General features: G+C 41.3%; 2 protein-coding genes across 14 annotated transcripts in view; one reads left to right on the plus strand and one right to left on the minus strand.

Moving 5' to 3' along the window:
* Positions 1 to 18,795, plus strand: part of SERAC1 (serine active site containing 1) — a 66,097-nt gene extending 47,302 nt beyond the window's left edge. For 4 of the 5 annotated variants that reach the window (XM_074397200.1, XM_074397199.1, XM_010344306.3 and 1 more), the window contains 5 exons: positions 1,158 to 1,252; positions 2,998 to 3,095; positions 4,295 to 4,477; positions 5,644 to 5,787; positions 7,733 to 8,241. In XM_074397200.1, coding sequence (XP_074253301.1) covers positions 1,158 to 1,252; positions 2,998 to 3,095; positions 4,295 to 4,477; positions 5,644 to 5,787; positions 7,733 to 7,869 — 657 coding nt within the window. In that variant the 3' untranslated portion in view covers positions 7,870 to 8,241. Of the gene's footprint in view, positions 1 to 1,157; positions 1,253 to 2,997; positions 3,096 to 4,294; positions 4,478 to 5,643; positions 5,788 to 7,732; positions 8,242 to 16,944 lie in introns of those variants that run through there. The other variant, XM_074397201.1, reaches the window with a different exon arrangement.
* Positions 18,796 to 18,863: 68 nt separating this feature from the next.
* The window catches only part of SYNJ2 (synaptojanin 2), a 122,080-nt gene continuing 113,017 nt past the window's right edge, over positions 18,864 to 27,926 (minus strand). For 7 of the 9 annotated variants that reach the window (XM_010344300.3, XM_010344301.3, XM_010344299.3 and 4 more), the window contains 3 exons: positions 27,358 to 27,466; positions 24,562 to 24,737; positions 18,864 to 22,324 (listed from right to left, as the gene is read on the minus strand). In XM_010344300.3, the coding sequence (XP_010342602.1) occupies positions 21,575 to 22,324; positions 24,562 to 24,737; positions 27,358 to 27,466 (1,035 nt within the window). In that variant the 3' untranslated portion in view covers positions 18,864 to 21,574. Of the gene's footprint in view, positions 22,325 to 23,933; positions 24,084 to 24,561; positions 24,738 to 27,357; positions 27,467 to 27,926 lie in introns of all 9 variants that reach the window. The other 2 variants (XM_074397195.1, XM_074397194.1) reach the window with 1 other exon arrangement.

Consider the following 27,926-nt stretch of genomic DNA (forward strand, 5'->3'; position numbering starts at 1 on the left):
AATTATAAAAATGGAAAGTCTTTGAAGAAGTAATTATACTTTGCATTTCTTGTTTTTTCTTTTCTTTGCATTTCTTGATTTTTTTTTTTTTTTTTTTTTGAGACGGAGTTTCGCTCTTGTTACCCAGGCTGGAGTGCAATGGCGCGATCTCGGCTCACCGCAACCTCTGCCTCCTGGGTTCAGGCAATTCTCCTGCCTCAGCCTCCTGAGTAGCTGGGATTACAGGCACGAGCCACCATGCCCAGCTAATTTTTTGTATTTTTAGTAGAGACAGGGTTTCACCATGTTGACCAGGATGGTCTCGATCTCTCGACCTCGTGATCTGCCTGCCTCGGCCTCCCAAAGTGCTGGGATCACAGGCTTTAGCCACTGCGCCCGGGCTTTTTTTTTTTTTTTTTTTTTTGAGATAGGGGACTCACTCTGTCACTCAGGCTGGAGTGCAGTGGTGCAGTCCTAGCGCACTGTAGTCTCAACCTCCCAGGCTGAAACAGTCCTCCCACCTCAGCCTTCTGAGTAGTTGGGACCACAGGCACATGCCACCACACCTGGCTAATTTATACTTTACATTTCTTTGGTATTATTTCTCCCAAGGAACCTTAATTCTGGAATGAATTTATTGAATGGAATTTACCTAAAGCTCATTTAAAAGCGATGCTGCATATATGTGTGAATAGTTTCTAGGGCATTTTTCCATTACTACTTATTCTCCTTCACAAAGGCTTATCAAGTAGAAGAATGATTTGTACTTTCTGGTGGCACTGAAGTACAGAGATGATGATAAACCTAGGGCACACAGAGATAGGACTCTGACCATTATTATTAGTGTGTCTGAATTCTCAGATCCAGAATCTGTCCTGAGATGATAGCTTTCTACTAAATTCTTTCAAAAAGGCAATTTGATATAGACTTTAAAATGCCTTGCTTTTGGCTATAGCAGGTTAAAATGGAAAATATGCTATATATTGGTACCATTTTGAGACCAGAGACATAAAAAGATAAAATTCTGGAATTGTTTTTACAGTACCTTCAAACCTTATTCCAGTGCTGTCTTTAATTATATAGTGCAAGAAGCCTTTAGTTATACATTTCATTTACTAGGCAGTAATTGCAGTGGTGAAGATTCATACTTGTTCTCACGTACATTTTATTTTACTCAGACATGGTTAGCAAAAGACTGTCCTGCTCTTCGAATTATATCTGTGGAGTATGACACCAGCCTGAGCGACTGGAGAGCAAGGTGCCCTATGGAAAGGTAACAGGCAAATTTTAGACCAGAAGGACAGGGAAGAATTCAGGCTGCAAGTTTAGGCCCTCTGGAATGGGAAGTGATTTTAATTTTTTGATGCCATTGACAGGATTTTCTTATGAAAACAATCTTTTCTTCCTCTTCCTTCCAGAAGGAGTTTGCTCTCAATAAGCAATGGAATAGTAGAAGATTTAGGTATATCATCAATGGTGGGCTGCTAACATGTTCATTTACAACTATTCTTTTTTTTTTTTTTTTTTTTTTTTTTTTGAGACAGAGTTTCGCTCTTGTTACCCAGGCTGGAGTGCAATGGCGCGATCTCAGCTCGCCGCAACCTCCGCCTCCTGGGTTCAGGCAATTCTCCTGCCTCAGCCTCCCAAGTAGCTGGGACTACAGGCCGTGCCACCATGGCCAGCTAATTTTTTGCATTTTTAGTAGAGACAGGGTTTCACCATGTTGACCAGAATGGTCTTGATCTCTTGACCTCGTGATCCACCCGCCTCAGCCTCCCAAAGTGCTGGGATTACAGGCGTGAGCCACTGCGCCCAGCCTCATTTACAACTATTCTAATGGTTAAGGACTGTGGATTCTCTAGCAAAGTCTCCTTTTTTATCAGAAGTAAAAATGATGTTTTTTGCTCTTGTGTCCTCAATCATACTGGCTAAAGGAAGCAAAGAGAAAGATGCTGAGAAATATCAGCTGCTCTATCCCTTGTGTGTCCTCTGTGCCAGTAGTATACATGGGAAGGAGTGCTGGATTTCAGAATTACTGGACTGAGAGTAGCAGGATCCTACCTTTGATTTGTTGTGCAGTCTTAGACCAGTCAGTTAACTTGTCTGGGAAGCTCTGTCTACAGATTGAGAGAGTTGGTCTAAATCGGTGTTATCAAATTGCTTTCTGAATGGACCTGTCATAGGTGCCTAAGAAAGGTGTCATGGTGAGTGGGCAAGACTCCAGGTCTCCCTCCCCATTTCAACCAGAGGAGCTCTGGAGAACCCTTATTTTGAAGAAATGTGTCTACAAATAAACAGCTTGAAACTACCAGACTAGAGAGTTTTGAAGTTCCTCTTTAGTTTGAAAATTATTTTGAATTCTCTGATTCTAATAGCATCCTGTTTATGCTAGTTTTAAAAGCATGCATCGGAAGGAATAAGTTGTAATAAACTTGACTAATCCTAGTATCTTTAAATAGCATCCTAGTATTTCTAAAGAATAAACCAAAATTACGAAAGCTTAATATTTGCAGCATAACTACCAGTAGAACTGAAACTCACAAAAGAGACCACAGTATTTGGTGATACTTTCATTGTCAGGCCTTGGATGAGAAAGGACATCCATATCCTAAGTTTTGGGGGGCGGTTGCAGGGAGACCCAAGTTTGACCTGAAAAGTTACCTGACACAGATGCTCCAACAGTGTTCATATAGTAAATGAATGGCCTATTCTGAGCTTAGATGTTCCTAATTATGCCAGTGTTAATAAGTTACAAGTAGAGAATGAACTATTACAGGAATTGAGCAGAGAGATCCCAGACGTGGTGGCTTATGCCTATAATCCTTGCACTTTGGGAAGCCGAGGTGGGAGGATTGCTTGAAGCCAGGAGTTCAAGTAACTAAGCAGAGAGAATAGGGGTATTTCTAACTCTAAATGTGGCATTTGTCCTGGAGACAAAGTTCTTACCTCTAAAAATTAGATAACAAATTGAGGGTATCGATAGCCTCGTGTCATGCCTGCTGTTTTTGTTTTGTTTAGAAGGTCCATTGCATTCAGAAGCAACGAACTTCTCCGGAAGCTCAGAGCTGCTGGTGTTGGGGATAGGCCGGTGGTTTGGATATCACATAGCATGGGAGGTAAGTGCAGTTTCAACTTTGTGAAGTGACTGTTGTGATGTGATTTTCAGCCACTGTGGCCAACCTAAAGTTACTGTATCTTTCCGTTTCACTTAATAGTGACCCCCTTACCCTCCGCTAAATTAATCTGTGTGGCTATGACTAGTAGTTTTTAAATTACTACTCTTGTTCTGTGCCGTTCCTTTCTCTAGAAAGGGGCAACCTGTTACCAGCGAAGCGCTTTCACATAGTGGTAATGAATAAACGTGAGAAGCAGCCCATTTCATATACACCCACCTCGTAAACGTGCCTCAGCATTCCTGGGTGGCCCCAATGGTGCCCCTTATTCTTCCTGCTCCCCTTCACCATTGCAGAGTCTGTGGTCACTTTAGTGCCCATAGTCCCAGACCTTGGTTACCTGTTCACACCAGGCCCAGAGCTGCTGAGGTGCAGGTGTGATTGAGTGTCTGTTCTTGGGGTCCCAGTGGTTGCTTATGGAACTGCCTCCCCTGCGACTCCCCGAGTCCAGTTTGAAATTTTCACCACCCACCTTGCAGAAGGCCTTTCTGCAGTCCATGGCCTAGTTTATCTGGTGAAGCACTTAGGAACTTAGGATTGCCTTTGAGGGGGCGCTTTTTGCTGAGACAAAGGTGGGTGTAGCCCTTTGTGTCCTCAAAGACCCACTGTCATCATCTTTGAGATCTTTGTGTTTCATTATTGGTTCCAAACCCAGGGTAGGGGGATGGAAGAGAAGGCATCTCCCGAGAAACAGTTCCCATGAAACAGTTCCCTGTGTTCCCCATGGGGGACTGTGTGCTGTGGGATCACAGCACCGTCCTAACAGTGTGGTCATTAGTGGGCCGCCATGGCAGGCTGAGAGACCAGCCACAGCACACTCATGTCCTCAGGGAGGTCCCAGTGCTGTGTGCCTCACGTTCCTGCAGTGGAACAGTAGATCCTGTGAGACAAGGATCTGCCCTATGAATGGGTTTCTAGAATCTTACCTGTTTGTAGACTTGCACTATAAGGATCAGGAGTATGATGAAGTGTTAATATTTTAAGGCCCTCTTTCTTATACTACTACACTGAGAATTATTGTTTAAACCATTTTAAAAAAGAAAGCATCTCTTTTTTTGTATTTCTTATTTGGCCTTTTTTTTACAGTAATAGAGGGAAGGAAAATGCCTTATGCATGGTTTTTCTTTCTTGTCTGTGGCTAGGGCTTCTTGTCAAAAAGATGCTGTTGGAAGCCTCTAAGAAGCCAGAAATGAGTACTGTTATCAACAATACCAGAGGAATAATTTTTTATAGCGTCCCTCATCATGGATCACATTTGGCTGAATACTCTGTTAATGTTCGCTATCTTCTCTTTCCCTCTTTGGAAGTCAAAGAACTCAGCAAAGGTAATACTTTCTGTCATAAAGGAAATTGGGGTTATTAACATCAGTTATACAGAGAAGAAGAAAAAAACCAGTTTATTCCTTGAATATATTATCTCATTTTATAATTTGTATATAATTGTGTTTACTCATGGAAGATTTGGGGCTTGGGCTTGATTTTTCTTTGATAACTTTTCATTTTGTTCTTAAGCCATTATTTACTCAAGCATGATAATAATTTTAATATTATCTAAATACTTAGAAAAATCACATAATGTTTTGCTTTTAAATATTATTCTGAATTACCTGATAAATGGCTTTTCCCCATGAGTGGAACATCATCAACTGTTAAAATGTAAATGAAACTTTGAGATTGTTAGTTTTAATTTTAAAGTATTTGTTTTGAATAATAAGCAGTTTTCTCCCTGGAACACCTGTGAATCAGAATTTGGACTCCCTGGCTCAAGCCTAAATATACCAGGTGTCTTTTTGCTCATATTTTCTCTTTGTTCCACTTATGGAGAATCTGTTGGTTTTTTTCTAAACCTTCCGTTGGACTTTCCTTTTGTGGAGTCAGATTTTGTTTTCCGCACGTGCCTTCTTTCCTGTGCCCTGGTTGTTCTGCGCTCACATCCTCTTGTCTTGTGGCTCCTTTATCTTTTCGAATAATTCTAAAGATCCTAAGTAGAGGGTTTGTGAGTTCCCTTCTCTTCCTCATCTAGCTGCTTTTTCTGTGGCCAGCTTTTGTGTTTGCTTATCTGATCTGCTCTTTGAGGTCACAGGCCTATCTGGTGCCTCTTGGTTGCCCTTTCTTATGTGAGGGTGAGGGATGGGAAGGGACAGGCACTCTGTGATTGTAGACAGGCTTTGTTGATGGGAGGCTGGGCTTTGGGGTGGGTGTAGTGGTACCATCATCACACTGGAGGACGCCTGTGGTCCCACACAACCAGACTGCCCTGGGAACTGCTTCCTGCCCCCAGTAATGTGATAAAGCCTCTCCTGCTGCTGACCTGTCAGTTCTTGGTTTTAGCTTTTTCCTTGAATCTTAATGGCTTCTTGGCAGGGGAGAAAATAAACATGTGTACTCAAGCCACCATCTTGAATCAGAATTCTAATTTCCTCCCTAAATTTCAGAGTTTAATGCATTGGGTAAAATACTTGTCACAGTCTTGTTCTGTGTAATTTTACAGATTCTCCTGCACTTAAAAAGCTGCAAGATGACTTTCTGGAGTTTGCTAAAGACAAAAACTTCCAGGTGCTGAATTTTGTGGAAACACTACCAACTTACATTGGCAGCATGATTAAGCTCCATGTGGTGCCTGTGGAATCAGCAGGTATTCACTCTTTTGAAACTTGTTGGCTGTTAGATGCTTAATTGTACCTAGAATTTAATTGTAAACACCAATTTTTATATCCAGCTTCTCAGTTTTAGGAGATAGTTCATGAAGATCTAGATTTGAATTCTGTTATTATTTTCAGCAATAGAATTAAATTTCTCTGTAAACATATAATGCAGGCATTACCTCTCCCCACCCTTTATGTAACTGAGTAGATGAGAAGGGTCAATTGGTTAACTCTAAGTTAGTCATCAACAGTGAACTCTATTGCAGTAAAGAAAGCAAGCTCTTCTATCAGCTAGATTGAAAGGGGCATTTATTTAATAGACTGATATTTGCATGCGGAACCCTTAAGAAAATCAACTAGAAGTGTGGAAGCTTTCCTAAATAGAAGATCTATGGGGAATAATAACGCTCCAGAAATATTCCAATCGGAAAAACTAGTGTTGAAACACAATCTCTTCATGATCCTGGGGTTGAGAGAAATGGCCGATGCCAGCTGTCTAGTGTCATGTAATGTCTTAAAGATTCTTTGAGGGAAGAGTTGCTAGATCTTAACGGTCTTCATAGCCTCCTCTATTACTCTGTACAGAGTAGATACCCCGTACATTTCACCACTGAATTGCTTTTGCCTCACCTGGCCACGTCTTCAGCTTGCTGGTTATCTCTGGGAACCTCTTTCTTACTCTGAGGCTGGCTTAGGTGCTGTCCTGGTGGTGCCCAGCCACATTGTGGGTCTTTCAATCTAGGGACAGCGTGCATCTGGAGTGCTTGCCAGATGGTTCTTTTGTCTACATAATGAGTTTTGTCCTAACTTCATTGTATGTTATCTGAAGAAAATGAAAAATATGTCATACTTTGCAGTAGAACTGAAAAAAGTTTTATCTTAAGGTAATATGCAATAGGGTGAGGAGTTACTATTTAGTAGTTGAAGAACTTGAAGAGTTCCAGGGAACAGCTGCCAGATGTTTTTAAAAAGGACTTTGGATTGAAGCAACAGCAGATTTTTTTTGTTTTTGTTTTTAAGAGGCAGGGCCTCACTTTGTCATTCAGGCTGGAGTTGAGTGGTACTATCATAGCTCACGGCAGCCTCAAACTCCTGGGCTCAAGCGATCCTCCCACTTCAGCCTCTTGAGTAGTCAGGACCACAGGTGCACACCATCACACCTGTCTCATTTAAAAATTTTTGGTATAGATGGGGTCTTGCTCTGTTGCCCAGGCTGGTCTCAAATTCCTGGCCTTAAGCAGTCCTTCTACCTTGGCCTCCCAAAGTGCTGGGATTACTGGTATAAGCCAATATGCCTGGCCTAAAAGCAAAGTTAATATCATAGACCAGCTGCTTGGAGTGGCATAGCCTTGTCCTAATACTGTTACCAAGAGGCTCTTCTTCCTTTATAATTGCCATCTGCATTCCTCACCTAGGTGGCCTCACCAGTACCTCTTACTGCTTCCATGCAGGGGGACTTTGTTAGCCTGAAATATCTCAAGCACTGAATCATTTTTACTCTGGAAGTGATCATTGGGATTTAGGTTTATAATGGATCCCGTGTGAGACATTCCCATTCATTTCATCAGGACAAAGGAACTTATTAGGAAATTTATAACAGAAACTCTTGAGTAACTTAGAAATAACCCACAAGTGTAAGAAGGTTTTGAAGACGCTAGTGCTGTCTGCTCGCTGTGAAATAAGGAAGTAGGCCAGAACACACACAAAAAGTTTATGGAAAGCATAAAATTACGGTTATACTGACTGGGAATCCATTCCTGCATGTTTTATCAAATGTAGTTTAGCTACAATCAAGCTTCAAGTTCCTTTATCTTTTAAGAGTCCCTTGTCACAACCAAGGCAATATCTAGAACTGCCCATTTGTCCTCTTTCAGTATTGCCAAGGGGAAAGCTTATATTTTTACTTAGGTTTATTGACTTTTCTGTTTTCTTCAGATTTAGGCATTGGAGATCTAATTCCTGTGGATGTTAACCATTTGAACATTTGTAAGCCAAAGAAAAAGGATGCTTTTTTGTACCAACGTACTTTACAATTCATCCGTGAAACTTTAGCCAAAGACCTTGAAAACTAACAGTTGTCCTCTTCCAATTTTCGTATGTGAGTTCAATGCAAGAAACTTGTTGTTCTATTTCTCTTTTTAAGCTCTAAGCAATCATGCAAACATAGTGATCATAGTGTCAACATGGTCTGGAGTGTGTTGCAGATTACAGAACATTGTTCTCCCTTAGAGCGCTATAAAGCACCAACCCGGAAATGGCAGACACAGAAGGAAGGGCTGGATTGGGTTCCTTTGGTATACAGGAGTCCCTTTGTGCCATTTTATGGTTCCGAGTTTTGGGCTTGGTGACTAGAGCAAAGCTGCTGTGATAGAGTGTCCTTTTCCATCTGTGATTCCTGCTGCATCCAGGAAGGGCACGGCAGGTTCCAAGGGGAGAGCCACCATTAACTCAACTTACCATAAAAATGCTAGTAGGAGAGTACCTAAAATGGAGAGAAGAATGAACGAGAACATTCAAGACTGTCTTAGCTCTGGGTATTGATTTGAGGTAAATTTTTAAAACGTGTCAATTTTTTGTTGTTGTTGTTGTTGTTGTTGTTTTTGTTTTGTTTTGTTTTTTTGGGACGGAGTTTTGCTCTTGTTACCCAGGCTGGAGTGCAATGGCGCGATCTCGGCTCACCGCAACCTCCGCCTCCTGGGTTCAGGCAATTCTCCTGCCTCAGCCTCCTGAGTAGCTGGGATTACAGGCACACACCACCATGCCCAGCTAATTTTTTTTTGTATTTTTGGTAGAGACGGGGTTTCACCATGTTGACCAGGATGGTCTCGATCTCTTGACCTTGTGATCCACCCGCCTCGGCCTCCCAAAGTGCTGGGATTACAGGCTTGAGCCACCACGCCCGGCCTAAACGTGTCAATTTTTTAAACTTTTAGTTTTTAACTTTGAGGTTTTTTTTTTTTTTTTTTTTTTTTTTTTTCTTCGGAGACAGAGTCTCAGTCTATCACCCATGCTGGAGTGCAGTGGCGTGATCTCAGCTCACTGAAGCCTCCGCCTCCGGGGTTCAAGCAATTCTCCTGCTTCAGCCTCCTGAGTAGCTGGGACTACAGGCGAGTGCTACCACACCCAGCTAATTTTTTGTATTTTTGGTAGAGATGGGGTTTCACCAAGTTAGCCAGGATGGTCTCGATCTCCTCACCTTGTGATCTGCCCTTCTTGGCCTCCCAAAGTGCTAGGATTACAGGCGTGAGCCACCGCGCCCAGCCTCATTTCTACCCTTTATCTGACACATTATTACTGGTGTTAACTTTGCTAGACCTATTCTCATGCATGGGTCAGTTCCTTGTATCTCTTTTAATATTGCTGAGAACAAATCTTTTTCTCTTTTAGAAAAATTTTAGCTTATAATAACTCTTTCTAGGCTGTAGTTACCTATGCTTGGAATTTGGCCTAGATAAGGATAAAGTAGCTAATCCATTATTCATCAGAGTATGAAATAAAACTATTCTCAGCTATTATATGGATTAGCAATTCGTAGTATCAGGATTCTCAGATTCCCTTTGGCTAAATAAACCTTTTTTCTTTGCTCCTTTGTAAGTGGTGTTAATTGACCTCTATAGCATGGGAGAAGTAGGAAATCATGTTGATGACTTTTTTTTCTTTAGAGTAACAGCATTATTGAGGTATAATTTACATACCATAAGAGTCACTGTTTTAAAGTGTACAATTCATTGGGTTTTTTTGTTTGTTTGTTTAGAGACATGGTCTCACTCTGTTGCCCAGGCTGGAGTACAGTGGCATGATCATAGCTCATTGTAACCACAAACTCCTGGGCTCAAGAGATCCTTTTGCTTCAGCCTCCCAAGCAGCTAGGATTACAGGCACATGCCACCACACCTGGCTAATTAAAAAAAAAAAAAAAAAAATTTTTTTTTGTAGGGACAGGGTCTCACCATGTTGCCCAGGCCTCAAACTCCTGGTCTCAAGCCATCCTCCTGCCTCAGCCTCCCAAAGTGCTATGATTATAGGTCTGAGCCACTCTGCGCAGCCTCAGTTCAGTGGTTTTTAGTATAGTTCACTGAGTTGTGCAACATCATTGCTATCTAATTTCAGAATATTTCATCTTTCCCAGAAGAATTAGAGAATTCCCATACCCATTAGCAGTCATTTCCCACCGCTGCTTTCCCCAGCCTGTGGTAAACACTAATCTATTTGCTGTCTCTATGGATTTGGGCATTTTATGTAAATGGAATCATACAATATATGGCCCTCTCTGCCTTCCATTAGCATGTTTTCAAGGTTCATTTATGATATAGCATGTATCAGTATGTCATTGCTTTTTATGGCCAAAGTTACTCCACTGTATGATATGCCATGTTTCTTTATCCATTCATCAGCTAATGGACATGTAGGTTCTATTCATTTTTTGTCCATGATAAATAATGCTACCATGATTATTTGTGTACAGACTTTTGTGTGGATAGATTTTTTTATTCTCTTGGGTGGAATTGCTGGTCAAATGGTAAGTCTGTGCTTAACATTTTGAAGATGGTGGACTTCTATAGGTTGGGATAGTCAAAGCTAAAACTGGAGTGCAGCATCTCAAGGTAAATGGGTCACCAATACACCCTATCAATACCTAATTGTTTGATTATACAACAACCTAGCAAACCCCAGTTATTATATTATGTAGATACAGCCAATATGACAGTTGCTAACAACGAATGTACTAGTTGATGTGATAACATGGGGAGAAGGGGTAGATATGTTTAGGAGAACAATTAAAGAATCTAGATGAAATGTCTTTGTCAAAGAGCTATGAAGAAAATGATTTGTTGAGAGAAATAAATCATTATTTTATCTCTATAAATAGAGTCCAGGAGGCAGGGCGTGGTGGCTCACGCCTGTAATCCCAGCACTTTGGGAGGCCGAGGCGGGCAGATCACCCGAGGTCAGGAGTTTGAGACCAGCCTGGCCAACATGGTGAAACCCCATCTCTATTAAAAATAAAAAAATTATCCGGGCACGGTGGCATGCACCTGTAATTTGAGCTACTTGGGAAGCTGAGGCAGGAGAATCACTGGAACCCAGGAGGTGGAGGTTGCAGTGAGCCAAGATCGTGCCACTGGGTTCCAACCTGGGTGACAGAGCAAGACTTCATCTCAAAGGAAATAGAGTCCAGAAAAAGACAAACTAACTGAAGAGGAGACCAGAAAGCAGACTATGTTGGCTTGAAGCAAGGGTGCCACTCACATATTTGGCAGCCCCTGTATACAGACAAAAAGCAAGTCCCCTGTGGGGAGATAATATAATATTTGTTTATTTATTTGAAACAGGGTCTCTCTCTGTCACCCAGGCTGGAGTACAGTGGCACAATCACAGCTCACCAGATAATTTTTAAAAGGCCCTTCCTCTTCCAGCTTATGGCTTGGAGCATAGAGCAGGGATTTGTATTTCTGATCCCACTTTACCTCTTTAGATGGGTCTCTTTGTACAAGGTCCCACTTTGAGGTCATTTGCAGAGCCAAAAGAAGCAACCAAGAGATGGAGCTATGGTTTTGGCAAATTCCCAAGGTAAGGGGGACAGAAGTTAAAGACCAGGGCTTGCCAGGAGAGTCTGATGGTCCCAAATATATTAAACTGGAACTGCAAAGGGCTGTTACACAAAGTAAGGATGACCTAGAAGCAACATACTATGCTCATGACTCCTGGATGATTCAAGAAATCTCAAGCCCACCACTTGAGTTAAGAGGATTCCAGTCTGGTAATGTCTCCAGGCATCTGACAGAAGCAAATTAGGAAGATATATTCATCCCAGCCTTTAAATTATTCCTACAAATAGTTTTTCAAATGCCATAATCAGTGAATAAAGATAACCAGGCATACAAGGAAATAAGATACCATAAATGAGAATAGCAGCAGAACAGACTCTTCTGTCAAAAAAATTAATAAAAAGAAAACGACCATGCTTAGCTTTTTTTTAAAACACAAGGTTGAAATATCTTCATAAACAGGCTTATATAATGACTTACTTAGATTTTAGAAAGTCTAAAACAGATTCCACTTAGAAATAGATTCTAGACAAGGAAACTAGTTGAAATTAGATTGCACCTGAACAAAGTTTGTGAACTGGAAGAGAGATCAGAAAGAGAAAGTATTCAGAATGTAGGGCAGAGAAACTAAAGGTAGAAAATATAGAAGAGAGGCGAAGGACATAGACAAGTAAAGAGAGTCTGCCATAAGACGGTTACTTGATAGTGGTAAAAGATTAAATTCAGGCCAGATATGGTGCACTTTGGGAGGCTGAGGCTGGTGGATCACTTGAAGTCAGGAGTTCGAGACCAGTCTGACCAACATGGCGAAACCCCATTTCTACTAAAATTACAAAAATTTTACTGAAAATACAAAAATTCTACTAGAAATACTAAAAATACAGGCATGGTGGTGGGTGCCTGTAATCCCAGTTACTTAAGACACTGAGGCAGGAGAACTGCTTGAACCTGGGAGGCGGAGGTTGCAGTGAGCAGAGACATGCCACTGCACTCCAGCCTGGGCAACAAAACTAGACTCCATCTCAAAATACTACATACATACATACATACATACATATATACATACATAAAAAATTAGCCAGTTGTGGTTACATGCACTTGTAATCCCACCTACTTGGAAGGCTGAAACGGGAGAATCGCTTGAACCTGGGAGATGCGGAGATTGCAGTGAGCCAACATCGTGTCATTGCATTTCAGCCTGGGCAACAGAGCAAGACTCCATCTCAAGAAAACAAAACAAAAAGATTAAATTCACTAGGAAAATGGTAAATTTTAATTGTGTATGAATGTGAGTACATGGTATAAAAATTATATAATACAAAAATGGAGAAAACTACAAAAAGAAACAGATGCCACAGGAGATTTTTAACACACTTTCGTGGCTTGCTGGAATATTTAGAGCCCTATACTGTATCCAAGGAATAGAGAATATATGTTCTTACCACATTTGACCAGATGGTCAATACTTACTTAGCTCATATGGTCAAATGAAGAAAAATGAACAGTGAAATAAAACCAAAGAAAATAGATGGAAGAATTTTTTAAAAACATAAATGAAATAGAAAAAAAAATAACATAGAATCTCCGCAAAACTAGAAGCTGATTATTTGAAAAGACTAATAGTTGACAAACCATTAGCACAATCAGGTAAAAAAAAGGCACAAATTGCCAATATTAGGAATGAAGAGGAACCATCACTACAATGCACACATTAAAAGAGGATATTAATGAATATTTTAGGCCAGTATTATTAAATTTTTAATAGAAAACCCCAAGGAAAATACAGCTTACTCAACTTGCCCATGAAGTAGAAAACTTAGTTTTATACCTATAAAAGGAATAGAATAAGTAATTTAAGAATATCACAAACTATAGGCCCAAGTGAATTCCATACACTATTCCTTACTGGTCAGGAAGGACTAGCCATATTTATTACTTTGAGATTATCAGTGTATTCTTATTGCTGAAAATCATCAGAGAACATTTATGACCCATATTTTATGTCTTAAAATTAGCTTAGAACAGACCTAGACAGAACTTGACTGGTGAGGGCTACCAGAAGTTTAAGGAGGAAGCAGTTCCAAAATTATCAAGTTCTTCCAGTTAAAAGAGTGTTGTTCCCAGCTCATTTTATGAGGTTAACAAAACATTGATACCAAAACCATTCAAGGGCAGTATAAAAAAGGGAAAGTTACAAGCCGCTCTCACTTACGGATGAAGCTGCAAAAATCCCAAGCAAAAATATTGACAAGCTAAATCTAGCAATATTTGAGGATAAAATAATCTGCCCAAGTTGGAGTTACACAGTGAATGCAAGGTTTGATTGGTATTGAAAAATCAGTCAATGTAATTCACCACATTAAATGAAAGGAAAAATCATAATCATTGCAACACACACAAAATATCTGATAAAATTTACTATTCACACAAAAGATAGCAAGCCAGGAAGAGAATTTTCTCAATAAAGGATATTTAAAGAAAACAACAGCAATAAACAATACTTAGTAAACATATTAACACCTTCCCTCTGAGAACAGGAATAACACAAGAATACCTACTATCAGCGTATTTAACATTGTACCAAATGTCCTAGCCAACTCTTTAGGCAAGAAAAAGACACAAAGATACAAGGATGAGAAAGGAATAAACAAAATTCATTGTTTGCTGGTGATCCAGCAGATCCACAGATACCATGTCTTATCAATTCCAAGACACATCTTACAATATTTGAACATCTCTGGAATTGGGCTGCATCTCACAATAGATCTTGAGTCATAATTTAGACGTCTTCTTAAGAATGATGGTACATAAATGGTAGATCTGATAAATGATGGCATATTAGGTATATCAAAATACAGTAAATTGTTAGAATTTTGAGAGTTTGGCAAGGTTGCTGATACGTTCAATATAAAAACATCTATATATAAGTATACTAGCAAAAAATAGCAAATGAATTTTAAAATAAGAATTATGTTAGATATAATAATGACATTAAGATTATGAAAGAAAATGAGATACATATTGAAAGTATCGAGGAGTCAAGTGTGATAGCAGAATTGCTTTAAATATTTCAGCAAAGGAAAAATATATAAAGCAAATATAGCAAAGTATTATTGTTAAATTTAGGTGACATATACGAGAGTCGAGACTGTTTGATTTCATGTATGTCTGAAACTTCTTATAACAAGTTAAAAACTAAGAAACATCAAGGAAAACCTTAAATGAAGAGATGTGCTAATAATGTAAAGCCAATCTATTCTATTCCATGCAGTCCCAAAAATTCCAACAGGTTTTTAAAAATGGAACTTGGATTAATTTTAAAATTGATGTAAAAATACAAAAACTCAAAAATAGCCAAGATACTTTTAAAGAAAAAGAATATGGTAGGAGTGCTTATCAGATATCAAAGTTAAATAAAATAAGACAATGTTGCATTGGCACACGGATAGACAAGGAGGCCAATGGGACAGAACACGGAGAGCCCAGAGGGGCTACGTTCCAGAACAGCCACATGAGAGGTTCAGGGAAACCTCTTCCCCAGAAAGACATCTATTAAACTGGTCAAAATTAGCAAAAGCAATCATTCAGCATCTCCAGAGATACTCCAAAAGGCTTACAACAAATTGTGAAACATTTATTCAGCAACATCTAAGGAATTCTGGTAGGAGAGGGCGAGGGCATCACTTTGGAACTAGCACTAGAGCCTTCACCACCCCCCACAGATCTCCCTTGCACAAAGACCTTTTCCAGCAGGTAGAGTGTAACTGACAGCAGATCAGTTACACACACACACACACACACACACACACACACACACACACACACACTCTCCATTCCCTATGACTGAAAAAAAAAATTATATTGATGAAACCACTTCAAAAATCAATCCTGCACGTGGTCACATCTAACTTTAACACGTTTTCAAAAGTAGATGCTTTTCTAGGTCATAGTCTCAGGTCACATGCCAATAAAATTAGGGGTAAGCAGTTTCAAATACCAAAAAAAAAAAAAAAAAATTAAAAACAAACCCTTAACTACTTGGAAATTATGCAGTCTCCTAAATAACCAATGGATCAAAGAGGAAATAACAACAAATTACAATCGAGTAATTCAGGACAAGGAGAAAATTTCATGCCAAAATGTATAGAGTGCAGTTAAAGCTAAAATCAAAGGAAAATGTATAACTTTAATTAAATATTTTTATTATTAAGAAAGACTAAAATTAAAAACCCAGTTCTTTTAATTAAGATTAGGAAAAGAACAAAATAGTACAAAACAGATCAAAATTAAAGTTAAAATTAGAGATGTTTGAAAAACAAAGGAAAAAATAAATTTCTAGACAGAGTCTTGCTCTGTCACCCCAGCTGGAGTACTGTGGCGCAATCTTGGCTCACTGAAGCCTCCGGCTTCTGGGTTAAAGCGATTCTCGTGCCTCAGCCTCTCAAGTAGCTGGGATTACAGGCATGTACCACCACGCCCAGCTAATTTTTACATTTGTAGTAGAGACAGGTTTTTCCCATGTTTGGCCAGGCTGATCTCAGACTACAGATCTCAAGTGATTTGCCTGCCTTGGCTTCCCAAAGTGCTGAGATTACAGGCGTGAGCCACTGTGCTGGCCAATGAAAAATATTTTTAAATACAATACAGAGGGAGCTAGGCATGGTGGCCCACACCTGTAGTCCCAACACTTTGGGAGACCAAGGCAGGAGGATTGCTTGAGGCCAGGAGTTCGAGACCAGCCTGGTGTCCTGCCCCTATAGTTTCAGCTACTTGGGACCTTAGGTGGGAGGATCGTTTGAGCCCAGGAGGTCAAGGCTACAGTGAGCTATGATCACGCCACTGTACTCTAGCCTGGGTGACAGAAGAAAAGAAAAGGCAAGGTACTGTGGGTCATACTGGTAATCTCAGTGCTTTGGGAGGTTGAGGCAGGTGGATCATGAGGTCAGGAGATCGAGACCATCCTGGCCAACATGGTGAAACCCTGTGTCTACAAAAAAAATACAAAAATTAGCTGGGTGTGGTGGTGGGCGCCTGTAGTCCCAGCTCTTGGGAGGCTGAGGCAGGAGAATCGCTTGAACCCGGAAGGCGGAGATTGCAGTGAGCCAAGATCATGCCACTGAACTCCATCCAGCCTGGCAACAGAGCGAGACTCCATCTAAAAAAAAAGATACAAGATAAAAAAGAAAAAAAAATAGGATATATAAATCCCAAAGCTGCTCTTTGAAAATGTCAATAAAATTGAATAACCCCTTAAGAAACCTAATTCAGGAAGCAAGAGCAATGGTTTATTACTGAATAAATGGTCCTTGTGTGAGCATCCCTCAGGAAGAAGTTGTTGGATCCTCCCTTCATACCATTTCTAAACTATATTCCAGTAGCTTTGAAGAGTTGCTATTAGCCCATCAAAGCATATAATCTTAGCCATTCTACCACACAGATTTATTCAGATGTTTCTATGACCAGCTTCTATGATACACAGAATAAAATCCTCAACTGTGATTTAAGGCCCTCTGGAAGTATCTTTAACATTGGCAGCATTCTTTCTACTAATCAACTCTGTTACTTTTCAAATTCTTAACCCTCCTTTCTGCTCTGCAGAAGACAACATCAAGAGAATGAGAAGACAAGCTACAGACTCAGAGAAAATGATTTGCAAACCATGTATCTGTTAAAGGACTGTTACCCAAAATGTATGAAGAACACTTAAAACTCAACAGTAAGATAATTAACCATTCATTTAAAAACTGGGCCAAATATCTGAACAGAGATACTTCACCAAAGACGACACACAGATGCCAAATGTACATGTGACAAGATGTTCAATATCATGTCATTAGGAAATTGCAAGTAAAAACGAGACACCACTACATACCTGTTAGAATGGCCAGAATCCCAAAACACCGTCAGCACCAGATCTGGTGAGGATGTGGAGCAGCAGAAACTCTCATTCACTGTTGGGGGGAATGCAAAATGGTACCACCACTTTGGAAGATACTTTGGCAGTTTCTTACAAATATACTCTCTTACCATATGATCCAGCAGCTGTGCTCCTTGGTATTTACCCAAATGAACTGAAAACTTATGTCCACACAAAAATGTAGAGATGTTTATAGCAGCTTTATTCATAATTGCCAAAACTTGGAGGCAACTAAGATTTCCTTCAGTAGGAGAATGGAAAAACTGGTACACTCAGACAATGGATTATTATTCAGCACTAAAAAAAGAGCTCTTGGCTGGGTGTGGTTGCTCACATCTGTAATTCCAGCACTTTGGGAGGCCGAGGCAGGCGAGTCATGAGGTCAAGAGATTGAGTCCATCCTTGCCAACATGGCGAAACCCCGTCTCTACTAAAAATGCAAAAATTAGCTGGGTGTGGTGTCGCACACCTGTAGTCCCAGCTACATGGGAGGCTGGGGCAGGAGAATCACTTGAATCCAGGAGGCAGAGGTTGCAGTGATCCAAGATCATACCACTGCACTCCAGCCTGGCGAAAGAGTGAGACTCCATCTCAAAAAAATAAAAAAATCAACTCAGGAAAACACTACATACTATGATTCTCCCAAATCTTCCCTAACCCTCTGTTCACGATGACTCTCTCAATTTGCACTCTTAATTTTTTTGAGACAGAGTCAAACTCTGGCTGGATTGCAGTGGTGCAGTCTCAGTTCACTGCAACCTCTGCCTACCAGGCTCAAGGGATTCCCCTGCCTCAGCCTCCCAAGTAGCTGGGATTACACTCATGTGCCACCTCACCCAGCTAATTTTTGTATTTTTAGTAGAGACAGAGTTTCACCATGTTGGGCAGGCTAGTCTCAAACACCCAGCCTCAGGTGATCCACCCACCTCGGCCTCGAAAAGTGCTGGGATTACAGGCATGCGCCATTGTGCCTGGTGTCATTTGTACTCTTATCTTAATTGAGATATAGGCAAACAATTTGCCTTTTATGAGACTGTGTTTTAAACCTATCTCCCCCACTCCCTTGGAAAGGAAGTTTCTGCAACTGGCTGCAGATTTATTGAATTCAATATATTTCCTTACTGGCCAGGCAGGACTAGCCATATTTATTATTTTGAGATTATATTATTTCTAAAAATCATCAGAGAACATTTATGACCTGTATTGTATTAATTAGCTTAGAGCAAACCTAAACAGAACTTGGAAGAGTGTTTCCTCCCATCTCCTGCCTCTATGTTGTAATAGACTCAAACTAGCAGTTCAGGCTTTATAAGTTTGCTATAAAATCATGCAGAAAATAAATTCTAGCAGCTCTCAAGTCTTGTAGATAACGTAGCATAAAGTTATTATATGTTGTGGCAGAGGTCCCTGCTAGTAGCATTCAAGTCATAAATTCTTAACCAAATGATTACTTTTGTTTTTTCAACTTAATTTGATAGTTAAAAAAATGAATCAAAACCCAAAACTCAAGAGGAATAACTAGTAATTGCACTTGATCCAGAACAGATGGCTAGTCAGATATTCCAAGTTTCTCTTCATATCTGAAAAGAAAGAAACCCAATTTTAAAAAAGACAAAAACATTTAATAGGTATCATGTGCAACTTCAGTACAAATTTTCACTTCAAAAAATATTACAGGATTTTATTAATCACTAGTTCCCCAATAATCTTTGCAGCTTTTCTTCCCAATGAAATGATTTCATTGTAAACTGAATGCTTTGATACATTACTTTGTTTATACTTATACACACATTAGGGAGAATTTTATTATGTGCCTTGAACTTCAACAACTTTAAACTGTTACAGGAATTGCTTGAGCTGATGTCCTAATTCAGCCATTAACCAAAACAAATTTTAAGAACAGGCAAGAAGTCTGAGAAGATGATGATGTAAAAGGTACTATGCTTGGATCAGGGAGGCAATGGTGAGTTGTCAAGTACCTAAAGCAGTCCATCACGTTAGAGAACAGCAGTAACAAAGTAAGCTACAAGGTCACAGAAGTCCTGGATGGTAGCATCAAAGATGAACCCTTTAAAAAAACCACAGGACGAAATCCCCAAGATGGCAGCTGCTCACTGTCAAGATTATTTAATCAGCTCTGCTGCTGACCTGGGAATGCTACCAACTAGTAAGCATTAATTTTAAAAATAAGGCAATTCCAATTGTCCTCTTTTTTTTTTTTTTTTAAAGAGAATTCTGGTTGAGAACCACATATCACCAACTCAAAATCCAATCTGTGTTGTTCACTAAATTTGACAGCCATCATCAAATAATATTTAACTCTTAAACTCCTTGTAACTTTTTGGATTCACTACTTAGGAGATGAGCACCTATCTTAACAGAAATTTTATTCTCTGTCCCATTTATTTGCTCTCCGGAACAAAGAGAAAACCTAAAAATGAGATCTATTTTCAGCACTGCAGGCAGTAGAGGAGCTCACTTTTCCTGACTGGTTGTTACATTTTTCTGTTTTCAAATTTACCTCCTTTTTGGTGAGAAAAGAGGTGATAAGGAAAAGAGCATTTGAATAAATTCTTCAATTTCACTTCATTTCTGACTCTTGCTTGTTAGTAGCGATGTGCATCTTGGCAAATCAGCTTCTCCAAGCAACCCATCTTGGGCGCTCCCCTAAACTCTATTAAGGACCATTCCATTTATTTCTCTTGTTATGGAGGTAAGTATCACATAAAGCACGTAAATGCCGCCAAAGGCATCCTGACCACCTAAACACCCCCTTTTATGTCTGGTCAACTATGCATCTTATCTGTTTAGCTCTGTGGATCATGGATTCCTTTTTCTTTTATCCTTTTCCCGGTATTAGTTTTCAGATGAAAAGAGATGCCTGTTGTAGCTTTTGTTTTGATTGCCAGATTTAAGTAATCTACAATACATTTTGATAGTGACAATGAAAACTAACTCTGAAATTCCAGAGGTCTAATTGGTAACAGGACAGTGGCACAGCCCGGGCAAGATGATCCTTACCGTCCTAGTGTGAGCATTTAGGACAGACATTCCCAGTCATGTGAGGAACGACACTTTATCACTGCTGTACAAGTCTGTGACATGAAAGGCTCCCAGATACGACAAGTGACACAATAAGATTTCACCAGTGAACTTCTTATTAATATCTGCTCCAAATGGATGCTAGACCTTGTCACATTACTATAGAAATGTAAAACATTATGGTAATGTCTTTTTCAGTTATCGAATAGGTGAGAAGTGGTGTTGGAAATGTGGGTAAAATGAATAGGCAAGAAATAAACCTAATAAACATACAGACAAGGAAACCCAGAAACACTGCCCTGGGGATTCTTAGATGCACGGACACATAGTACTTTCCACCCTGAAGCTCCAGCCGGTCAGACGAGGCTGAAATACTCTCCATTTTCTAACAACGAGAATCAATATCCCATGCCAGCATGAGTTTTCACACTGTGCTTTTATGTGGTATGTATGGAATATAAGTGGAACAAAGAATCCATGAGGTTTCATTTAATAAGGACTAGATGGTGGCTAAAAATTGGTTTCAGTAGCACGCCATGGCCCAGGATTATAGTAATTGATAGGGCATGCAATGTCTAAGAGATGGCACAGGAGTCTTCAGCTAGTTGAAGCTAAGGTTAAGCTAACAGTATATACTTTAGAGGCAAAACGGTGTATGACACCAGCTTCCCGGGGATTCACACATCAAGGTTAATACACATGGATACAGTTAAACACGAGGGCTCATGGGAATGTACAGTCTAGTCATGAGGCTGACCTATTTGCTGCTTCCTACTCTGACTTTTTGTAACCTTGTTTAAGTGGGCCAGGGCAGCTATTAATGGTCCCAAAGACCTCTTTCTCGAATCCTTACTTTATACATCAACCTTCAGGTAGCTCTCCAAAATGTTATTCCAAATCTGTAAAATACAAATAAAACAAAAGACAAAAGACAACATGAACTGAATGACCATTTAAAAATTCAATGGGCAAGAACTTCTCGGGCCTCATCAGCTAGATGTCCTTGCTTAAAATCCATACACCGAATTTAACAGGAAGGTTCCCATTCCTTTAAGAGGAAACTTCAGATGAACAAGTCTTGAATGAAATATCTTTTGGTGGCTAACCATCTTACTGAATAAGAGACACAATTTTTGTAAACTACGCAAGTGACAGATGCACAAATGTTTTAGCCAGTGTGCCTTTAAATGGGTGTGTCTTCTGGTGGAGCGATGCCTAGAGGGAAGAAGGTATGCATTCTGCAGGAGGGCGGCCTTCAAAGCCACGGAGTCATGTTTTTGCCAGTGGGTCAAATACCTGCAGTGCTGTCCTCTTGTCTTGGTCACCGATTGTCAACCAGTGACCCAAGGTGTTGTGTTCACGATCTGGTGGCAGCTCCACCTTGGCAGCTGAAGCTCTAGCTGATGCTGGGTCAATGGGAGCCCTTTTGGGGCTCCTGGTCCCTGAGTCCAAAGGGTCTGAGCTCTTAGAAGGCCAAGCGTTATTCAACAGTGTAGGGTGGTGAAGAAGGTTCCAGAAGGGGTCCTGATAATCGCCAAGAAGGGGGGCTGCCCCTAGCTTCATTGCTTTGGTGCCATCGCTGTCGGGGCTTCTAGCAGAGGAAGTGTTGAGAAAGTCCCCTTGTGGGAATGCAGTGCCCGTGTCAGGCGGGTGACCAGAGGCGCTGTCGCTGCTGTTGTAAGTGAGGCCCTGGAGGATCTGGCTATTGCTCTGCAGCACCTGCAGGTGGAAGGCTGCGGGGGCTGACTTCTTCCTCCTCGGGGGGACTTTGGGCACAAGAGATGGTGCCTCTGGAGGTGGTGGCATGGAGGCTCCTGCCACAGGAGGGGCTTCATCTGATGCTGGCTTTCCATGGCTTGGCCTCCTCTCTGCAACTTTCCCAGGCTGAAATGTTCTTGGTTTGGGAACAGGAGGGACTTGAGGAGCTGTGGCGACAGGAGGGGTCTCAAGGCTTGTCTCCGGGGGCCCGATTGTAAAATGGCAAGGCTGTTGCTCCAACTGTTCTTCCGGTGACAGGGGCTGAGAAAAAATAGGACAAAGAGTGTAAATGAGAAGCCAACCCCTGGGAAGCCGAGGACCAGAGGACACTGAGTGGTCAGCAGAGGACAGAGATGAGACCAAGCTGACATTCTAGCAAATTCAAGATTTGAGAACTTGTGGGATGCCAGAAATGTGACCAGGTAAGAAAAAGCACAGGAGAAACACACATTTATCAGGTCACACCAGCAGGTCCAATGAAAATGAGTGGAAATTTTAAAACCAGGGCCACAGTAAATAATCAGAGACAAACTTCTCTTTGTCACTTTAGGAAATGGGGTTATGCTTTTCCCTTACTGAAAGTAAGGGAAATTCTCTGAAAACACTCTTTGAAAATGCAGCCTGGGCTGATGTATGGTCTGGGCCACGCTAGGGTGAAGTAACTTGTGTTACAATACTAAACTAATTGAAGAACCAATGGATATACTTTCTCCTTGAATTTTTTTTTTTTTTTTTTTTTTTTTGAGACAGAGTGTTACTCTGTCTCCCAGGCTGGAGTGCAATGGTGTAATTTCAGCTCACTGCAACCTCCACCTTCTGGGTTCTAGCGATTCTCCTGCCTCAACCTCCCTAGTAGCTGGAATTACAGGCATGTGCCACCATGTCCGGCTATTTTTTGTATTTTTAGTGGAGATGGGGTTTCACCATGTTGGTCAGGCTGGTCTTGAACTCCTGACCTCAGGTGATCCACCTGCCTTGGCCTCCAAAAGTGCTGTGATTACAGGCGTGAGCCACTGCACGTTGCTCACTGAATCTTTTATACTTAAATATTGGTAAAAATGGAAACTTTTACACTGCCTTGGTTTTGATTCAGATCTATCACAAAGAAAACAATTGCACAGTCAAAATGAAGCTTTCGTACAGAAATGGAGATCAGTAGGCTAGTTAAACGTTGGCATTTCAGAATTTCTTTTGGTTCTTTAGAAAACAAATTTAAAAAAAAAATCTCTTTTCCAACAGCTTTTTACTCTAACTCCTGTGCAGCAGGTTGAGAAAATGAATCCATTTCTGCTTCTGGCTTTCACAAGAAAAGACAAAGCAGGTGGTCCCCGACTTAACAATGGTTCTGCTTAGGATTTTCCACTTTACCCCAGTTTGCAAGTGCTAATGTTCCATAGAAAGCATACTTTGAATTTTGAAGTTTGACCTTTTATTTTTAGTATTATAATATAGGCTGTGTTAGATTTTTTTTTTTTTTTTTTTTTTTTTGCCCAGCTGTAGGCCAATGTATGTGCTCTGAGCATGCTTAAGGTCAGCGAGGCTATGACGTTTGGTAGGTTAGGTGTATTAGATGCAGTTTTGACATTTTTCTTTTTTTTTTTTTGATATGATAATTTTCAACTTATGATGGGTTTATTGGGGACATAACCCCATTTTAAGTCGAGGAACATCTGAACAGGGAAAAGGGGGAGGAAAAAGGTCCACTTTGTAAGGAGGCCTGGACAAGGGATGGATGGCAATGAGCCAACGTGGGATGGAAGAGCAACCCAGGAAATACAAAGCAAGTGCTGCCGAGAGTGAAGCCAGAGTCCCTGCTCTCACCCCCTTGCGGGGGAGCAGCACCACACTGTGATGGCCAGGGAGGGATTACCGAGGGTCCGTTACTAGAACACTGAGATCAAACGGAAGATCCAGATGTGTCTACAGATGCCAGTCTTTGGGCTGCTACTGTCCTTACAAACTCATGTCTTTGAAGCAGTAAGCAAGGCTGAGAAGCTTGAGAGCGAGAGCAAAAAACAATCTGCAAGAAAAGTGTCAAGAAAAGCGGTGGAACCTCATGTAGACCGAGGCCGCACGAGAGCCTGTGAACCTGGCAAATCCGGGAATTGGTTACTGTTTTTCTAATGCCTTGAAACCACGTGCACACAACACAGACCACACACAAATGGACGGTACCAGAACACGTGGGGAAAAGCATCCCACTGTGGTTCCCTCTGGGGATCCAGAACACTTAGGAAGCATAATACCTCCAAGCTGTTCTTGTCACACTGACAATCTGCGAGACAGCAGACCCCTTGTTCTTCTCAGCCAGAGCCAAGACACAGTAGGGCATGAGGGAGGAAGCAGTTGTCAAACCCTTCTCCAAAGACACGGCGTGTCTGGAACTCATGAATGAGAGGATGTCCATAGGTAACTAGATTTTTTGTCTGTGAGACACAATGCTTAACAAGACATCCGAGCGACTTAGGAGTAAGAGGCTTTATGCTACAGGCTGTTACCTTTCCTGTCCTTCTCAAGGTTGGCTTCTTGATGGCAGGAACTCTGGGTGGGGGCCGGCGGGGCAGGAGCGGGGGTGCCTGTGGGGTCTCTGGTTTGGCTGCCCCTGGTATAGGCTCTGGTTCAGAGGATGCTTGGTCCCTCGGGGCCATGGTGTTGAAGGCTTCTTCTGAGGCGCCTGAAGCATAAAACCACATGGCAGCAGTGTCAAGGGCGAGGCAATTCACTGCATGATTTCGTCTTTAGACAGTCTACATCCTAAGGGTAATTTACGAATTCAGTGTATTTCAGGACTAACCAGCTAGGTTCAGCCCAGCTTTTTTCACTATTTATTTTTTAAGATGGGATTGTGCTGTGTCACCCAGGCTGGAGTGCAGCGGTGCGATCACGACTCACTGCAGTCTCAACCTCCCAGGCTCCAGTAACTCTCCCACTTCAGCCTCCTGAGTAGCTGGGATTACAGGTGAGTGCCACCATGCCCAGCTAATTTTTTTTTTAATTTTTAGCAGAGATGAGGTCTCACTATGTTGCTGGAACTCCTGGGCTCATGCAATCTTACCTCAGCCTCCCAAGTAGCTCGGACTATTGGTGTGAACTACCATGCCCAGCTAATTTCAAATTTTTTGGGCAGGGTGTGGTAGCTCACACCTATAATCCCAGTACTGTGGGAGGCTGAGGTGGGCAGATCATGAGGTTAGGAGTTCAAGACAAGCCTGGCCGCCATGGTGAAACCCCATCTCTACTAAAAATACAAAAAGTAGCCAGGTGTGGTGGTGTGTGCCTGTAGGCCCAGCTACTCGGGAGGCTGAGGCAGGAGAATCGCTTCAATCTTCTCCTCTGGGAGGCAGAGGTTGCAGTGAGCTGAAATTGCACTACAGCACTCCAGACTGGGCAACAGAGTGAGACTCTTGTTATAAATAAATAAATAAATAAAATGAAATAAAATAAATTTTTGCCTTGAACTCCTGGACTCAAGCAATGCTCCTGCCCCAGCCTCCCAAAGTGCTAGGATAATAGGGGCGTGAGCCACTGCGCCCAGTAGCTCCAGCTTTTCACATTCACCTTCCTAGCAGGGGTGGTGATCTGGGGTCTGTGGATAGTCTGGATATGGACCAGTGAGACCCTGAGATCATATGCAAAGTCTCATATGTACTTACCTTTCTCAGAGGAGATGATCCAAACACATCCAAATCTCAGTGGGGCCATGACCAAGAGCGTGTTAAGCTGGGACTGTAGGTAGATTTCAAACCTCTAGTAACACCTACATCTCTAGTTTTTGTTTTTTTAAACAGCTTTATTGTGATATAATTCACATACTGTGAAATTGACCCTTTTTAAGTGTACCCTTCATTGTTTTTAGTATATCCACAAAGTTGTGCAACCATCACTACCATCTAACTCCAGAACATTTTCATCACACAAAAAAGAAGCTCCACACCATCAGCAGTCACTCCCCACCCACGCCTCTTTCCAGACCCTGGGAAGCACGAAGCACTTTCTGACCCCATGAATTTGCTGGCTGTGGCCATTTCATAAAAAGGGATGGTATACTATGTGGCCTTTTTTGTTTTCCTTCTTTCTTTCACATAGCATAATCTTTCCAAGGCCCACTTAGGAGGTAGTGTGTATCAGCGTTCTTTTTTAATGGCTGAACAATAGTCCATTGTATGGATGGATCACATTTTGTTTATCCACTTATCAGCTGATGGCAACTTGGGTTGTTATATCCATAGTTTTAGTTATTTTTCTAAAATAAAAAAAGAAACCATTTGTGGCAGTATCATTCTACAACAGTAGTTTTCAACCTTTTAACTCATGCCCCCTTCAATATTATTTGAGAATTCCAAAGCAGTTAAACATGCTGACTAAAAGCAAATTAGGCAATGGTGACTGCTTACGCCTTTTCAAAGGGCACACTCGGCCAGGCGTGGTGGCTCACGCCTGTAATCCCAGCACTTTGGGAGGCTGAGGCGGGTGAATCACCGGAGGTTGGGAGCTCGAGACCAGCTTGGCCAACATGGTGAAACTCTGTTTCTACTGAAAATACAAAAATTAGCTGGGCATGGTGGTAGGCGCCTATAGTCTCAGCTACTCAGGAGGCTGAGGCAGGAGAATTGCTTGAACCTGGGAGGCAAAGGTTGCAGTGAGCTGGGGTTGAGCCACTGCACTCCAGCCCAAGTGACACAGTGAAACTCAGTCTCAAAACAAAAACAAAAACAAAAACAAAAACAAAAAAAAAACGGGCACACACTCCTCTTGCCAAAGGAGATTCTGGAACAAAGCCAAGGCCAAATGTAAAAGTGTAAATTACCAGTGATTATGAATGAAGCCGGGAGAGCCCAAGGTGACTAACGTGGGTTCAATGAAGTACCCGCAACAGAAAACAGACAGGATGATGGGAAAGAGGTCCCTGCCTGACACTAAAAACTTTACTTACACTTGCCAGCCATTTAAAAGGTAGATTTTGTGCCTGAAATTAGGACAAACACTGTAACTGTGTCTTTTTTTATAAAGCTAGCAGAATGACTCAGTGCTGGCAGCATTAACCTGTTTTTAAAATTCAATTTAGTTTATTTCAGTCTCTCCTCTAGATGCTGCTTAAGAGCCCTAGGATGATTTTCATAGACACACTGAATTTTAAATGGACAATCAGTATAGATTTATATAAAATCTTGCTAAAGGATGCTTTCATTTTATGTTGCCTCCAGAAGAATAAAGAGAGTTATTTTTGTTCGTAGACCACTTTTAATGGGGAGAGGAAAAGGAGATCGGGTTTCCCCTTCCAGCAGAACACCTACCTCCTCTGGCTTCCAGGAGACACCGGATTGCTGCTTCTGCCTCCTGGGCATTGGTGGTTTTGATCTGCTTGACATTATAAGGTTTACTTATTCCAGTCCGAGCCTTGGGCTTGAGGGCAGAATGAGGAAGAGCAGAGTATCAGCACAGGCAGGAAGACAGCCTCACGGATGCATGTGCTACCTGCGGGTCTGCACAGGGCTCCCCCAGACTATGCTGACCATACAAACTCCAGCCTCCACCACACCCTGCCATCCTCTCTTTCCCCAGGAGCACCCTCTTTCCAACAAGAGAGCCATACGCTAGAGACCTAATGACCCTTGTCTCCAAAGCTGCGTGGTTACAGATTTTTGTATATGGACTGACCATCTTCTGTCTTTATTTCAATAACCAGGTTAAAGTCAGAAAGCAAAATCAGAGGCCACTCTTTCCATGGTCTGGTTGAGTTATTAAAATACCTTCCAGATATGTGTTTCTTTAAAAGTGCTTTATTTTTATTTTTTGAGATGGAGTTTTGCTCTTTGTTGCCCAGGCTGGAGTCCAGCGGTGCAAACTTGGCTCACTGCATCCT

Source organism: Saimiri boliviensis, chromosome 4 (assembly GCF_048565385.1).
Source record: "Saimiri boliviensis isolate mSaiBol1 chromosome 4, mSaiBol1.pri, whole genome shotgun sequence".
Taxonomy (NCBI): Eukaryota; Metazoa; Chordata; class Mammalia; order Primates; family Cebidae; genus Saimiri; species Saimiri boliviensis.